General features: G+C 36.2%; 1 protein-coding gene across 6 annotated transcripts in view; it reads left to right on the forward strand.

Annotated features, from left to right (window-relative positions):
• NR2C1 (nuclear receptor subfamily 2 group C member 1) overlaps nucleotides 1–15,873 on the forward strand; it is a 55,992-nt gene extending 40,119 nt beyond the window's left edge. For 3 of the 6 annotated variants that reach the window (XM_036891258.2, XM_036891257.2, XM_057486500.1), the window contains exons 12-14: nucleotides 1,029–1,166; nucleotides 11,869–11,974; nucleotides 13,891–15,873. In XM_036891258.2, the coding sequence (XP_036747153.1) occupies nucleotides 1,029–1,166; nucleotides 11,869–11,974; nucleotides 13,891–14,065 (419 nt within the window). In that variant the 3' untranslated portion in view covers nucleotides 14,066–15,873. Of the gene's footprint in view, nucleotides 1–341; nucleotides 557–1,028; nucleotides 1,167–11,868; nucleotides 11,975–13,890 lie in introns of those variants that run through there. The other 3 variants (XM_057486501.1, XR_008991947.1, XR_008991946.1) reach the window with 3 other exon arrangements.
• The last annotated feature ends 316 nt before the right edge of the window (nucleotides 15,874–16,189 follow it).

Genomic DNA, 16,189 nt, shown 5'->3' on the forward strand with positions numbered 1-16,189 from the left:
TATTCAGAAATGTGTTCTTGCCACCAATTTTTAAATTGCCTTTCTTTATTGTAGCCTTTTGAATCCCAAAGTCAGCTATTTTTTTTTTGTCAATTTATCAAAATGTGTTCTTTCACTTAAACAGTACCTAAGAGTAACAGAATAATCCTCCCTATACTTTTCTTGATGCCAAGATGATTACAATTCTTATTTTGAGGAAAGAGGCAGTCAGTGATTTTTAAATGTCTAACTTCAGAATGGGTTGTGACTAACCAAGAGAATACCCCATCCTCAAATGGGAAGAACTGCCTTTTGAGTTAAGGAATGATTTATAAATTGGGAATTATATTTTATTTCCTTAGCATATTCCATTTCCTGTTTTGCATTTTTAAATTACCTCCTCCACCTGTTGAAGGGCAAAGAAATCACCTTAAAATCTTATCAACTAGAAGGCAGCACTACATTTTCATCTTATTCATGGACTCCTGGTCTTGATTGATTTCTCATAAATTTGAAATACAGCCTATGGATAACTAATCAGATGTGTTTTAAACAAAAACTCATAAAATTCAAAAAGGTACTATAAAACTTAACTTTACTCAACTTTTTTTGGTCTTGGCAGTGTTTTTTGCTAAATAATTGTTTTTATTTCAGTAATGTTGGTAACTTCTAAAACTAAATGATTTTGCTCTTTTTTTCCAACCAGTGTAAGTTTAAATAAAATCCTGTTATAAAATTTGAGTCTTTTATTCTTTGGTTGGCCAGCTTTTCAGGTGGTTGTCTTTGCAGTTTACTTCTCAGAGGTATATCTTGAAAGTTCTATTTGGATTTTTTTATACTAACAGCTTGTTTTGTTTTTTCTTAAATGAACCTTGTATGAAGATCATTAATTAGTTTCATCTTTTCCTGCAGAGGTACTGAATTTAAAAAATTTCTAGATAAATTATATTCAAAGCTAGAAATTAGTGAGAAGGAACTACATTGGATAAAAATAGTCATGCATGTTAGCTGAAAACTAGAAGCCTTTGTTTGTTTCTTTTTAATTAAAGATAAAATGTCAACAGAAAGAAGAAAGTTATTGATGGAGCACATTTTCAAACTACAGGAGTTTTGTAACAGCATGGTTAAACTCTGCATTGATGGATATGAATATGCTTACCTAAAGGCAATAGTACTCTTCAGTCCAGGTATATATATAAACATTTACTTCTCATTAAAATACACTATTAGAGGGTGTGGAGAAATTGGAAACACCATACATTGTGGGGGGAATGTAAAATTGCACTTAAAGTGGAAACAACCCAAGTGTCCATCAGTGAATTAATAAACAAAATGCAGTTGATACATACAATGGGGTATTAACCAGAAAAGGAGTGAAATTCTGATACGTGCTACAACATGGATGTACCTTGAAAACAGTATACTGAGCGAGTATACTAAGTGAAAGAAGCCAGTTACAAAAGACCACATACTACATGATTCCACTTATATGAAAAAAGCTAGAATAGACAAATCTGTGGAGACATAAAGTAGGTTAGTGACTATCAGGGACCAAAGAGAGGGGAGAATGGAGAGTGACTGCTAATTAGGTACAGAGTTCCTTTTAGGTTGACAAAAATATTCTAAAGTTAGATTGTGTTGATGGTTGCACAACTCTGAATAGTCTAAAAACCATTGAATTGTACACTTAATTGAATTTTATGGATGTTAGACTTCAGATGTTTGTGAATCTGTTACATTATTGGTATGGAAAGGAAAGTTGAAGAAATTAGTGACATGATTAGTTCTGTGAGTTCTGTTGTCACAGCAATGTTTGAATTCTTAGGTATATTTTCTAGGCATCATTAAAAGGCAGAATGACAGATGAGTATTGGTTTTTTAATGGGTTAAATTGCCAAACATCTTCATAGAGTTACCAGCAAATATAAAAATGTTACTCTAATTTTCCTGCCAGTTTTTTGTTCCCACATATAGTAAATAGACAATAAACTCAGTGATCAATTTCTGAATGAGAAAAAGTGTTCTTTTTTTTTAACTGAAGTATAGTTGATATACAATCTTATATTGGTTTCAGGTGTACAACACAGCGGTTTAACGTTAGACACATTAAATCCTCACCTCCAGTTACTATCTGTCAACATAGGAAGATGTTACAGAATCATTGGCTATATTCTCCATTCTGTACTACCAGCCCCTTGACCAACGTATATTATGATAGAGATTTTTGTGCTTCTTTATCCTCCTCACCTTCCCCACCCACCCTCTTTAACCCCTCCCCCTTGGTAATTACCAATCACTTCTTAGTCTCTATGAGTTTACTGCTATTTTGCTCATTTTGTTTTGTTTTGTTTTTAGATTCCACAAATAGGTGAAATCATATGGTATTTGTCTTTCTCCACTTCACTTAACATAGTACTCCCAGGTGCATCTATGTTGTCGCAAATGGCATCATTTCTTTCATTTTTATGGTTAAGTAATATTCCATTGACTATAAGTACCACATTTTCTTTAATCATACATCTATTGATGGACACTTAGGTTGCTTTCATATATTGGCTATGGGTGCATTTATCTTTTGAGTGATATTTTGTTTTCTTCAGGTAAATTCCTAGAAGTGGAATTACTGGGTTGTATGGAATTTTTATTTTTAGTTTTTTGAGGACCCTCCATACTGCTTTCCACAGTGGTTGCAGCAATTGAGTTTCGCAACAGTTTAGGAGGGTTCCCTTTTCTCCACATCTTTGCCAACATTAATTTCTTGTCTTTTGGATAGTGGCCATTCTGACTGGTGTGAGGTGATATCTCATTGTGGTTTTGATTTGCATTTCTCTCATAATAGCAGTGTGGACCATCTTTTCATGTGTCTGTTGGCAATCTGTAGGTCGTTTTTGGAAAAATATCTGTTCACGTCCTCTGCCCATTTATTAATGGGATATTGTTTTTTAGTGTTGAGTCATATGAGTTCTTTATATATTTTGGATGTTAACCCCTTACTGGATAAATTATTTACAGATATATACTCCCATACTGTGGGGTGCTTTTTTGTTCTGTTGATGGCGTCAGCTGTTCTCTTAAGCTCTGTATTTTTTATTTTGGTATGTATTTTTATTCCTGCACATTATGATAAAATTATATGAGGAAACCTGCCTATTTTTATTTGTTTTTTTTGTTTTTTTTGTAGATAATTATTTTTTATTGAAGAGTAGTTGACACACAGTATTACATTACATTAGTTTCAGGTGTACAACATAGTGATTCAACATTTATATACATGATAATTCTAGGTACCAGCTATCACCATACCAAGTTGTTACAATATTTTGACTATATTCCTTATGCTATACATTACATCCCGGTTACTTATTTATTTTACAATTGGAAGTGTTTACTTTTTTTTTTGTTTGTGAGGGAATCTCTCATATTTATTGATCAAATAGTTGTTAACAACAATAAAATTCTGTATAGGGGAGTCAATGCTCAATGCACAATCATTAATCCACCCCAAGCCTAATTTTCGTCAGTCTCCAATCTTCTGAGGCATAACAAACAAGTTCTTACATGGAGAACAAATTCTTACATAGTGAATAAGTTACATGGTGAACAGTACAAGGGCAGTCATCACAGAAACTTTCGGTTTTGCTCATGCATTATGAACTATAAACAGTCAGTTCAAATATGAATACTCATTTGATTTTTATCCTTGATTTATATGTGAATACCACATTTCTCTCTTTATTATTATTATTTTTAATAAAATGCTGAAGTGGTAGGTAGATACAAGATAAAGGTAGAAAACATAGTTTAGTGTTGTAAGAGAGCAAATGTAGATGATCAGGTGTGTGCCTCTAGACTATGTGTTAATCCAAGCTAGACCAGGGCAATAAAACATCCACATATGCAGAAGATTTCTCTCAGAACAGGGGGGTTGAGGTTCTAAGCCTCACCTCTGTTGATCCCCAATTTCTCACCTGATGACCCCCCTGCGACTGTGCCTGTCTTAGGTTGTTCCTCCCTTGAGGAATCTTACCTGTCTCTGGCTAACCAGTCATCTTCCAGGGCCATACAGGGAAATGTGAAGTTGGTAAGTGAAAGAGAAGCCTTATTGTTTGAAATGGTTAGCTTTTTATTTCTTTGCATATTTATGCCCTGTAGCATCTATGCCCAGCATTTGTCTTGAGGTATCTTTACCACTTGGAAGAATTATGATACTCGGTAAATTTGATATGAGGCACGAATTCTATTTAAGGGTTGTAATTAGGAAGGAAGAAGAAAAGCTATAGAAGTAGCAGGCGGCAGAAAACATGGGAAGATTGATTATTTCTTTGACATATCTTCTTGTAGAGTAACTTCAGCATGTATAGGTTTTAAGCTACTACTTAAATTGCGCACACACATTAACATAATAGGAGTATAGTTACATAACCAAAGCATACCTGTAATTACCAGCCATCTCCAGTGAAACCAAGAAAACCAGTTAGGTACCTTAGGCATTTGTGAAAACTTATCTATGATATGGTGGATATTGTCCAACTGAACTTGAACAGTCTGAGAGAAATCAGAATTAGACAAATTAAAACAACCCATTCCTGGGCAATGTTCACATCCCTTATGTTCTTTTAACAGTAAATAGTCTGTAGTTGTAAGATTTTGGAGCGCTACAATTTGCACTTCTCATAATTCTTGATTGAGTTCCAACAGTATAGATCCAGTCAAATTTGTTGTTTTACTGTATGCACAGGCCAGCTTAGATATCTCCTTCTTCATTCCCATGGCAAGTCCAGGAACTGGTGGGATGAGTGCATCTACAGCTGTAGCAGTGCGTGGATCTTTGTTGGGGTTTTTTGATGATATTCTTCTGGCATGAGTCTTCCAGAGAGTGCTGATGTTGGAAGCTCTTTTTCATATCGTATCTTAGTTCATTTTCGGGGTAGCCCAATTAGGCTTCAATCCTCTGTATAAACACAAACAGACCCTTTGCCTACACTTTTATATGCCCTTTATACCCTTGTGTAGAACTCATTGGAGGTTACCACACAGGAACTGCCTTTTTTTTTTTTTTTGGTATCATTAATCTACATTTACATGACGAATATTATGTTTACTAGGCTCTCCCCTATACCAGGTCCCCCCTATAAACCCCTTTACAGTCACTGTCCATCAGCATAGCAAAATGTTGTAGAATCACTACTTGCCTTCTCTGTGTTGTACAGCCCTCCCTTTTCTCCCACCCCCCCATGCATGTTAATCTTAATACCCCCCTACTTCTCCCCCCCCTTATCCCTCCCTACCCACCCATCCTCCCCAGTCCCTTTCCCTTTGGTACCTGTTAGTCCATTCTTGAGTTCTGTGATTCTGCTGCTGTTTTATTCCTTCAGTTTTTCCTTTGTTCTTATATTCCACAGATAAGTGAAATCATTTGGTATTTCTCTTTCTCCGCTTGGCTTGTTTCACTGAGCATAATACCCTCCAGCTCCATCCATGTTGCTGCAAATGGTTGGATTTGCCCTTTTCTTATGGCTGAGTAGTATTCCATTGTGTATATGTACCACATCTTCTTTATCCATTCATCTATCGATGGACATTTAGGTTGCTTCCAATTCTTGGCTATTGTAAATAGTGCTGTGATAAACATAGGGGTGCACTGATCTTTCTCATACTTGATTGCTGCATTCTTAGGTTAAATTTCTAGGAGTGCAATTCCTGGGTCAAATGGTAAGTCTGTTTTGAGCATTTTGATGTATGTACCTCCATACTGCTTTCCACAATGGTTGAACTAATTTACATTCCCACCAGCAGTGTAGGAGGGTTCCCCTTTCTCCACAGCCTCGCCAACATTTGTTGTTGTTTGTCTTTTGGATGGCAGCGATCCTTACTGGTGTGAGGTGATACCTCATTGTAGTTTTAATTTGCATTTCTCTGATAATTAGCAATGTGGAACATCTTTTCATGTGTCTGTTGGCCATCTGTATTTCTTTTTTGGAGAACTGTCTGTTCAGTTCCTCTGCCCATTTTTTAATTGGGTTATTTGTTTTTTGTTTGTTGAGGTGTGTGAGCTCTTTATATTTTCTGGACGTCAAGCCTTTATCGCATGTGTCATTTTCAAATATATTCTCCGATACTGTAGGGTTCCTTTTTGTTCTATTGATGGTGTCTTTTGCTGTACAGAAGCTTTTCAGCTTAATATAGTCCCACTTACTCACTTTTGCTGTTGTTTTCCTTGCCTGGGGAGATATGTTCAAGAAGAGGTCACTCATGTTTATGTCTAAGAGGTTTCTGCCTATTTTTTCTTCCAAGAGTTTAATGGTTTCATGACTTACATTCAGGTCTTTGATCCATTTTGAGTTTACTTTTGTATATGGGGTTAGACAATGGTCCAGTTTCATTCTCCTACATGTAGCTGTCCAGTTTTGCCAGCACCATCTGTTGAAGAGACTGTCATTTCGCCATTGTATGTCCATGGCTCCTTTATCAAATATTAATTGACCATATATGTCTGGGTTAATGTCTGGATTCTGTAGTCTGTTCCATTGGTCTGTGGCTCTGCTCTTGTGCCAGTACCAAATTGTCTTGATTACTATGGCTTTATAGTACAGATTGAAGTTGGGGAGTGAGATCCCCCCTACTTTATTCTTCTTTCTCAGGATTGCTTTGGTTATTCGGGGTCTTTGGTGTTTCCATATGAATTTTTGAATTATTTGTTCCATTCATTGAAGAATATTGCTGGAAGTTTCATAGGGATTGCATCAAATCTGTATATTGCTTTGGGCAGGATGGCCATTTTGACGATATTAATTCTTCCTAGCCACGAGCATGGGATGAGTTTCCATCTGTTAGTGTCCCCTTTAATTTCTCTTAAGAGTGACTTGTAGTTTTCAGTATAAGTCTTTCACTTCTTTGGTTAGGTTTATTCCTAGGTATTTTATTTTTTTTGATGTAATTGTGAATGGAATTGTTTTCCTGATTTCTCTTTCTGTTGGTTCATTGTTAGTGTATAGGAAAGCCACAGATTTCTGTGTGTTGATTTTGTATCCTGCAACTTTGCTGTATTCCGATATCAGTTCTAGTAGTTTTGGGGTGGAGTCTTTAGGGTTTTTTATGTACAGTATCATGTCATCTGCAAATAGTGACAGTTTAACTTCTTCTTTACCAATCTGGATTCCTTGTATTTTTTTGTTTTGTCTGATTGCCATGGCTAGGACCTCCAGTACTATGTTAAATAACAGTGGAGAGAGTGGGCATCCCTGTTCTAGTTCCCGATCTCAGAGGAAATGCTTTCAGCTTCTCGCTGTTCAATATAATGTTGGCTGTGGGTTTATCATATATGGCCTTTATTATGTTGAGGTACTTGCCCTCTATTCCCATTTTGCTGAGAGTTTTTATCATGAATGGATGTTGAACTTTGTCAAATGCTTTTTCAGCATCTATGGAGATGATCATGTGGTTTTTGTCTTTCTTTTTGTTGATGTGGTGGATGATGTTGATGGACTTTCGAATGTTGTACCATCCTTGCATCCCTGGGATGAATCCCACTTGGTCATGGTGTATGATCCTTTTGATGTATTTTTGAATTCGGTTTGCTAAAATTTTGTTGAGTATATGTGCATCTACATTCATCAGGGATATTGGTCTGTAGTTTTCTTTTTTGGTGTGGTCTTTGCCTGGTTTTGGTATTAGGGTAATGTTAGCTTCATAGAATGAGTTTGGGAGTATCCCCTCCTCCTCTATTTTTTGGAAAACTTTAAGGAGAAAGGGTATTATGTCTTCCCTGTATGTCTGATAAAATTCCGAGGTAAATCCATCTGGCCCGGGGGTTTTGTTCTTTGGTAGTTTTTTGATTACCGCTTCAATTTCGTTGCTGGTAATTGTTCTGTTTAGATTTTCTGTTTCTTTCTGGGTCAGTTTGGAAGGTTGTATTTTTCTAGGAAGTTGTCCATTTCTCCTACGTTTCCCAGCTTGTTAGCATATAGGTTTTCATAGTATTCTCTAATAATTCTTTGTATTTCTGTGGGGTCCGTCGTGATTTTTCCTTTCTCATTTCTGATACTGTTGATTTGTGTTGACTCTCTTTTCTTCTTAATAAGTCTGGCTAGTGGCTTATCTATTTTGTTTATTTTCTCGAAGAACCAGCTCTTGGTTTCATTGATTTTTGCTGTTGTTTTATTCTTCTCAATTTTATTTATTTCTTCTCTCATCTTTATTATGTCCCTCCTTCTGCTGACCTTAGGCCTCATCTGTTCTTCTTTTTCCAATTTCGATAATTGTGACATTAGACCATTCATTTGGGATTGTTCTTCCTTTTTTAAATATGCTTGGATTGCTGTATACTTTCCTCTTAAGACTGCTTTTGCTGTGTCCCACAGAAGTTGGGGCTTAGTGTTGTTGTTGTCATTTGTTTCCATATATTGCTGGATGTCCATTTTGATTTGGTCATTGATCCATTGATTATTTAGGAGTGTGTTGTTAAGCCTCCATGTGTTTGTGAGCCTCTTTGCTTTCTTTGTACAGTTTATTTCTAGTTTTATGCCTTTGTGGTCTGAAAAGTTGGTTGGTAGAATTTCAATCTTTTGGAATTTTCTGAGGCTCTTTTTGTGGCCTAGTATGTGGTCTATTCTGGAGAATGTTCCATGTGCACTTGAGAAGAATGTATATCCTGTTGCTTTTGGATGTAGAGTTCTATAGATGTCTATTAGGTCCATCTGCTCTACTGTGTTGTTCAGTGCTTCCATGTCCTTACTTATTTTCTGCCCCGTGGATCTATCCTTTGGGGTGAGTGGTGTGTTGAAGTCTCCTAGAATGAATGCATTGCAGTCTATATCCCCCTTTAGTTCTGTTAGTATTTGTTTCACATATGCTGGTGCTCCTGTGTTGGGTGCATATATATTTAGAATGGTTATATCCTCTTGTTTGACTGAGCCCTTTATCATTATGTAGTGTCCTTCTCTATCTCTTGTTACTTTCTTTGTTTTGAAGTCTATTTTGTCTGATATTAGTACTGCAACCCCTGCTTTCTTCTCACTGTTGTTTGCTTGAAATATGTTTTTCCATCCCTTGACTTTTAGTCTGTACATGTCTTTGGGTTTGAGGTGAGTTTCTTGTAAGCAGCATATAGATGGGTCTTGCTTATTTATCCATTCTATTTCTCTGTGTCTTTTGATTGGTGCATTCAGCCCATTAACATTTAGGGTGACTATTGAGAGATATGTACTTACTGCCATTGCAGGCTTTAAATTCGTGGTTACCAAAGGTTCAAAGTTAGCCTCTTTAGTATCTTACTGCCTAACTTAGCTCACTTATTGAGCTGTTATATACACTGTCTGGAGATTCTTTTATTCTCTCCCTTCTTGTTCCTCCTCCTCGATTCTTCATATGTTGGGTGTTTTGTGCTGTGCTCTTTCTAGGAGTGCTCCCATCTAGAGCAGTCCCTGTAAGATGTTCTGTAGAGGTGGTTTGTGAGAAGCAAATTCCCTCAGCTTTTGTTTGTCTGGGAATTGTTTAATCCCACCATCATATTTGAATGATAGTCGTGTTGGATACAGTATCGTTGGTTCAAGGCCCTTCTGTTTCATTGTAGTAAATATATCATGCCATTCTCTTCTGGCCTGTAGGGTTTCTGTTGAGAAATCTGATGTTAGCCTGATGGGTTTTCCTTTATAGGTGACCTTTTTCTCTCTAGCTGCCTTTAACACTCTTTCCTTGTCCTTGATCTTTGCCATTTTAGTTATTATGTGTCTTGGTGTTGTCCTCCTTGGATCCTTTCTGTTGGGAGTTCTGTGTATTTCCGTGGTCTGTTCGATTATTTCCTCCCCCAGTTTGGGGAAGTTTTCAGCAATTATTTCTTCTAAGATACTTTCCATCTCTTTTCCTCTCTCTTCTTCTTCTGGAACCCCTATAATATGGATATTATTCCTTTTGGATTGGTCACACAGTTCTCAATATTGTTTCATTCCTGGAGATCCTTTTATCATCTTTCTATGTCAGCTTCTATGTGTTCCTGTTCTCTGGTTTCAGTTCCATCAATGGCCTCTTGCATCCTATCCATTCTGCTTATAAACCCTTCCAGAGTTTGTTTCCTTTCTGCGATCTCCTTTCTGGCATCTGTGATCTCCCTCCGGACTTCATCCCATTTCTCTTGCGTATTTCTCTGCATCTCTGTCAGCATGTTTATGATTCTTATTTTGAATTCTTTTTCAGGAAGACTGGTTAGGTCTGTCTCCTTCTCTGGTGTTGTCTCTGTGATCTTTGTCGGCCTGTAGCTTTGCCTTTTCATGGTGATAGGAATAGTTTGCAGAGGTGGGACGAGTGACGGCTGGAAGAACTTCCCTTCTTGTTGGTTTGTGGCCCTCCTCTCCTGGGAGAACAGCGGCCTCTAGTGGCTTGTGCTGTGCAGCTGCGTGCAGACAGGGTTCCTGCTTCCTGCCCGGCTGCTATGGAGTTTATCTCCGCTGTTGCTGTGGGCGTGGCCTGGCTCGGGCAGCTGCTCCGAAGTGGTGGAGTCACTTTGAAGGGGGAGCGGCTGGGAGGCTATTTATCTCCGTAAGGAGCCTCCCTGCTCCCTGCAGCCCAGGGTTAGGGTGCCCAGAGATCCCTGGATCCCTACCTGTGGATTAAGTGTCCCACCCTGTCCCTTTAAGACTTCCAAAAAGCACCCGCCAAAACAAAGCAACGACCACAAAAGAAAAAAAAATTTTTTTAATTAAAAAAAAAATAGGTGGTCGCTCGTTTTTCTTTATTCTCCGGCGCCAGCCTCAGGCATCTGCTCACCGGTCTTGCTGCCCTGTTTCCCTAGTATTGGGGGCCCTATCCCTTTAAGACTTCCAAAAAGAGCCCGCCAAAACAAAACAGCAAAAAAAAAAAAAAAATGGTCGCTCGGTTTTCTGGTGTCCTCCGGCACCAGACCTCCGGTGCCCCCTCACTGTTCTTGCTGCCCTGTTTCCCTAGTATCCAGGGCCCCCTGCGCACGTACTGTGTCTGCACTCTGGCCCGGATGGCTGGGGCTGGGTGTTCGGCAGTCCTGGGCTCCGTCTCCCTCCCGCTCTGCCTGCTCTTCTCCCGCCGGGAGCTGGGGGGAGGGGCGCTCGGCTCCCGCGGGGCCGGGGCTTGTATCTTACCCCCTTCGCGAGGCGCTGGGTTCTCTCAGGTGCGGATGTGGTCTGGATATTGTCCTGTGTCCTCTGGTCTTTATTCTAGGAAGGGTTGTCTTTGTTATATTTTCATAAATATATGGGGTTTCGGGAGATTTCCACTGCTCTACTCACGCCGCCATCTTCCGATGTCCCAGGAAACCTGCTTTTTAACCTTAGTGATACCAGAAAGAAAATTAAAGTTTTTTTAATTCTATTTCCTCTAATGTGTTTCATATAGGTTAATAACATGTATCTCCATTTTTATCACAATTTACCACCTCTATTTTCCTTAAAATAGAAAGAAGATAGATTTGATCTTCAAATTATAAATGTAAAATAATTTTATTTATAATATAATTTTGTTGATCTTCAAAATATAATTTTATTTATTAATCCCATTTTCTATTTATTTTTTAATTCTCTTCAGTCAGGAAAGTATATATTTTTCAATATTAACTTAGGCATAATTTTTATAATGTTCCTTTAGTATTTTCAGTTTTGTGAATTTTGTATATAGGTGAAATACTGCATGTTTCCATGTTACATTTTTTCTGATAGGGATCATGTTCCTAGTTTTATAATTTCATAAGTACTTTGTTACCTTTCAATGGGAAATCTTGTGAAAAGTATTTGGAATAAAAGAGCAGTACATATGTTAGAGATTCTTTTTTGACTGAACTAATCTTCCCCACCCTCTTCCATCTCCACTCTGGGTGACTTAAAAGCATTCAGAACTAGGGTAACAATATATTCTTTAATGTTTCAGATCATCCGGGCTTAGAAAACCTGGAGCAGATTGAGAAATTTCAAGAAAAGGCATATGTGGAATTCCAAGATTATATAACTAAAACATATCCGGATGACACCTACCGGTATCTAGAAGTTGAATATTATTTAATTAAATTCATCTTAAAACTTTTTGTGAATTTATTATTTCATTATTTTCCTCCATGAGTACTTCAGTGTTCTAGTCAACCTTGACCCTTTGAAATAGCTAATGCTGTTATAAGCAGTAGTACATTGTTGCAAGTTGATTTATATGTAATATTTCATCCAGTTTTTACAGTTAAGAGGAGATTTCAGCACAGAGAGGTTAAGGTCAAAGTCACACAATAAATGGCAGAGACTGACTTACCCAAGTAGTCTGGCTATAGTGCCCAAACTGCTGTCTTTAAATTAAAAAATAGATTTTATTAGTAAACAGAGAAAAATGTGAGTGAGTTAAAAATCTTTAGACTATTTTTTAAATAATTTTGAAATTTGGCTTATGATATTTCTACCAATACATTTCTTGCCAATGTCCTTTGGGAAAAAAAGTTTTGCTAGATGAAGTCAGTTCTTGAAGAGAGAGAATGTAGAAAACCACGTGGCTATAAGAGCTAAAGTACCTGGGTCTGACTCATGACCTTACTACCACTTACCAGCTGTATGACCTTTGGCAATTTATTCATTTTCTCTGTTTCAGTTTCTTTACCCATAAAATGGGGATAATAATACTCACATTTTACAATTAGTAAAAAGATTAAATAAGTTAATATATATAAAGAGCTAAGAATAGTGCCTATTACATAGTAATATATAAATGTATTAACACTATATAAATGTATTTATTAATATTACTAATTTAACATATTTCATCAAACTTGTAAAAGAGCATTTTGCATAAAATAATTTTTTACATATATTGAATAATAGAGTTATATAAGTCAGTTCTGTTGATAAAATCAGCCTTAGGTTGTTACATCTAATTAGTTTTCCTACCTGCTTCCTGCTGTCTTTAGATGTTGCTCAGCTGATGGGAACAAAGAGGAACTGAGTAATTTGAGCAGTAAAGTACATGGCTACAGGAAGATCACTTGGTCCTGGTTTCATTTGGTTTTGAGTGTTAGAGTTGTAGGTCTTAGTCTAGAGGAAGGCATAGCACAACCTTCTTTTGTTGGTGGTTTTGCTATGATTGCTCTTCAGTTCTTTTAGTTGATTTGTACCTCTTTATACAAAATAGACACATATTAAAATTTTTCTTTCTTTTTGACATACTGCTGTTTGCTGATCTTTGTTCCATTAAGTTCCAGGTGCTTTGATCTCTTTCTCAGTTTTGGGAACTTTTTCTCAGTTTTTTACATTATTAGTTACATAATAAACTATCTTTGGTTAGCAGTTTTGACTTACAGGGTACTTTTCACCCAGATGTGGTCCTGCCTTGAGCCTCACTCGCATAGAAACTGGCAAGGATCATTTTGTTAACCTTTACCACAACTCTGGAGAAAGTGGCTTACACAGGCACACTATAGCTAGGAGGCAGTGAAACAGGATTTGAACCCAGTGGTCTTGATTCCATATTCTGGGGTCTTCCCAATAATTATTGCCATTTCTACCATTTACAGTAATTTTTTGCAAAACAAAACCAAGAAAACCGCTATCATCAAGCTTTGTGTCTCCTGCTAACATAAAATTTACTATTCTTACAACCTCAAATGAGATCCGAGGTGCCATTTTTAAATGTATAATTTGATACACAGTTTAATAACTTAGTTCTGTGGTCTACAAGTGGAGGCAGCATAGGGTAGCAGTTAAGAGCATGGTATTCCTGTGAAATCTATCAGATTACATTTACATCCAGGAGATTGTCATAAACTGTTAGACTTGAGAATACTAAAGTTTTTATTTTAGCTTTGAAAATTTGACCTTTATTAGTCCACAAATAACATACGTGCAGAAATTACTCATGTTTCCACTTAATCTTTTTTTGATTTATAACCTTGTTTCCCCTCCCTTTTTCACTTTTTAGGTTGTCCAGACTACTACTTAGATTGCCAGCTTTGAGACTGATGAATGCTACCATCACTGAAGAATTGTTTTTCAAAGGTCTCATTGGCAATGTACGAATTGACAGTGTTATCCCACATATTTTAAAAATGGAACCTGCAGATTATAACTCACAAATAATTAGTCACAGCATTTGAAAGCTGAGATCTCAGTATAAACTAATTGTTCATTCCCAGAACAGAAGACACCAAATTGAACTCATTGCTTCCAGAACATCTGGAAAATTTGACTGGAAAAGGGTAACCAAAAACCAAATTGTTTTTATTTTGATTTACTTAAGAAGAATTTTTGAAGTGACTGGGCAGGTAACAGGAATTGGTAATTTCCCTTCCTGGCTTATTTAAGTGAATAGGGAATACTAACAATTTTTTCTGCCTCATCTTAGTATCTAGACCAAGATCTCATTATATTTTATTTTATAAAACAAATAAATTAGGCTTTTTTTCCCTCAGAATTGTGTTCTATTCATGTTTTTCATTATAAGCTAGTATGCTTAATCATCAGAAACCCCTAAGGAGGACTTCCTTGGAGTTTTCTCTTCCATAATATAATCTGTTTTAATTACTGTATCAAAAGAAGATTATTTTATGTTCAATGGTATGATGATAACATTAGAACTACAGGAAATAATTGACTGTATATATTTTTTGTCTTTTGTAAATATCATGGCACCCTTAGTATATATCACTCTCATTGCTGGCAGTGAGACATAGGCCATTTGTGATCTTAAGACATTTTCAGTGTTGTATATTATTAGTTACAAGCACTTTTTATTTATGTATGTAGCAGATAATTGTTTTTGAGACTAAAATAGGGTTCATGTTTTAAAATTTTTGGTTTATTGCTGTGATTTAAAAGTTGTAGAGACTGACTGAGCCCAAAACGTTTCAGTGTTTCAAAATAGGTGTTATAATTGTTGCTTTTCCATTCCACAAAATTACCTGCCCTTTTTACCTCTTTTTCTGACCTACATTATTGCTTCCTGACCCTTCCATGGGTTTCAGCCAGTTTATTTTAAGTCATTAGAAATACCCAGTTTGTTAAATAATGGATTTATCATAGCTAGTCTATGTTTTCAAGGTGAGTTAAACAATTATTTTAAAGCAAATTGATGATTTAAAAAAATTTTACATTTTTTAATAATATAAAAGAATATGCACTGATTGGTTTTCACTATAAAGGTGGAAGAGATCTTTTAAGAATAGTACAAGTATCAATAGCCTTGTTATTGCCACAATAAAAGCATTTTAGACTCCTTGGATGTCTTCCACAGTAATATTTTCCTTAGCAAACATGATACTGTTAAATATTCCCTTGCTCTGATTTCATGATGAAGTATTTTAATATGTCTATCTGTTGAGTAAAAAAAACATATATGGAGATTTTATTGCACACAGTACATTTTTTATAAAGATTTTTGCAATATAAGAAAACTGAATTTGGGGGGAGGGTGTGGATTTTACTAATTGCTACTTTATAGTAAATGAAAAGCTTAGAAGTATCAACTTACAGTCTCTACCAACTTACTAAGGAATACCTTTTTCCCTATTTAAAACATGAGTTTTTTTCAGGTTTGTTTATAATTATCGGGAAAAGCTACATTTAGCACAAAATACCCAAATGGAAAAAGCAGTAGGTTTATACCTTTATAAAATCAATGAAGGAAGCCAAGGATTCAGGAAAATAATTCTTTAAAATAATGTACTAATGGTCATTTAGCATATGTTTCTTTCAGTTATTATTTTCTGATTAAATTTGTAGTCATAGTTATATTTGAAAGTGTTTTTAAAAACTATATTAAAAAATGACCTGCATCACAAATCTCTGTTTCTTGCCAGCATATTTGATTTCAGAGTCCTCTTTCTTTGTTCAATGTTTGGTCATTCATTTGTTCCAATGTTAAGAAATCTGTAGTAAGCTTTATTAAAGTACTTCCAAGAAGGGATATGTATGGAAAATATTTCTATATCCAGTATTTTAAGATTATTTACACTTCAGTTAGAAGAATTCCAGACTGTTAATTAAATATTGACTGTTAATTTTCTTTCCTGAAATCTCAGTAAAATGACAGTAAAGTGTAACCACACAATGACAAATAAAACAGGAGAGAAGAAATCAAAGAATAAGAGAGATCAATAAATTTTTGGAAAACACAGTGCAGGTAGGGAAAGACTGATTTGACTGATTTCCAGAACCAAGGAAGCTCTCATCTGAGTGCCTGCACGAGGCAGTGCAGTGAGAAAGAGGCCAGGACACCCTGC

The sequence above is a fragment of the Manis pentadactyla genome, chromosome 10 (assembly GCF_030020395.1).
Source record: "Manis pentadactyla isolate mManPen7 chromosome 10, mManPen7.hap1, whole genome shotgun sequence".
In the NCBI taxonomy this organism is placed as follows: domain Eukaryota; kingdom Metazoa; phylum Chordata; class Mammalia; order Pholidota; family Manidae; genus Manis; species Manis pentadactyla.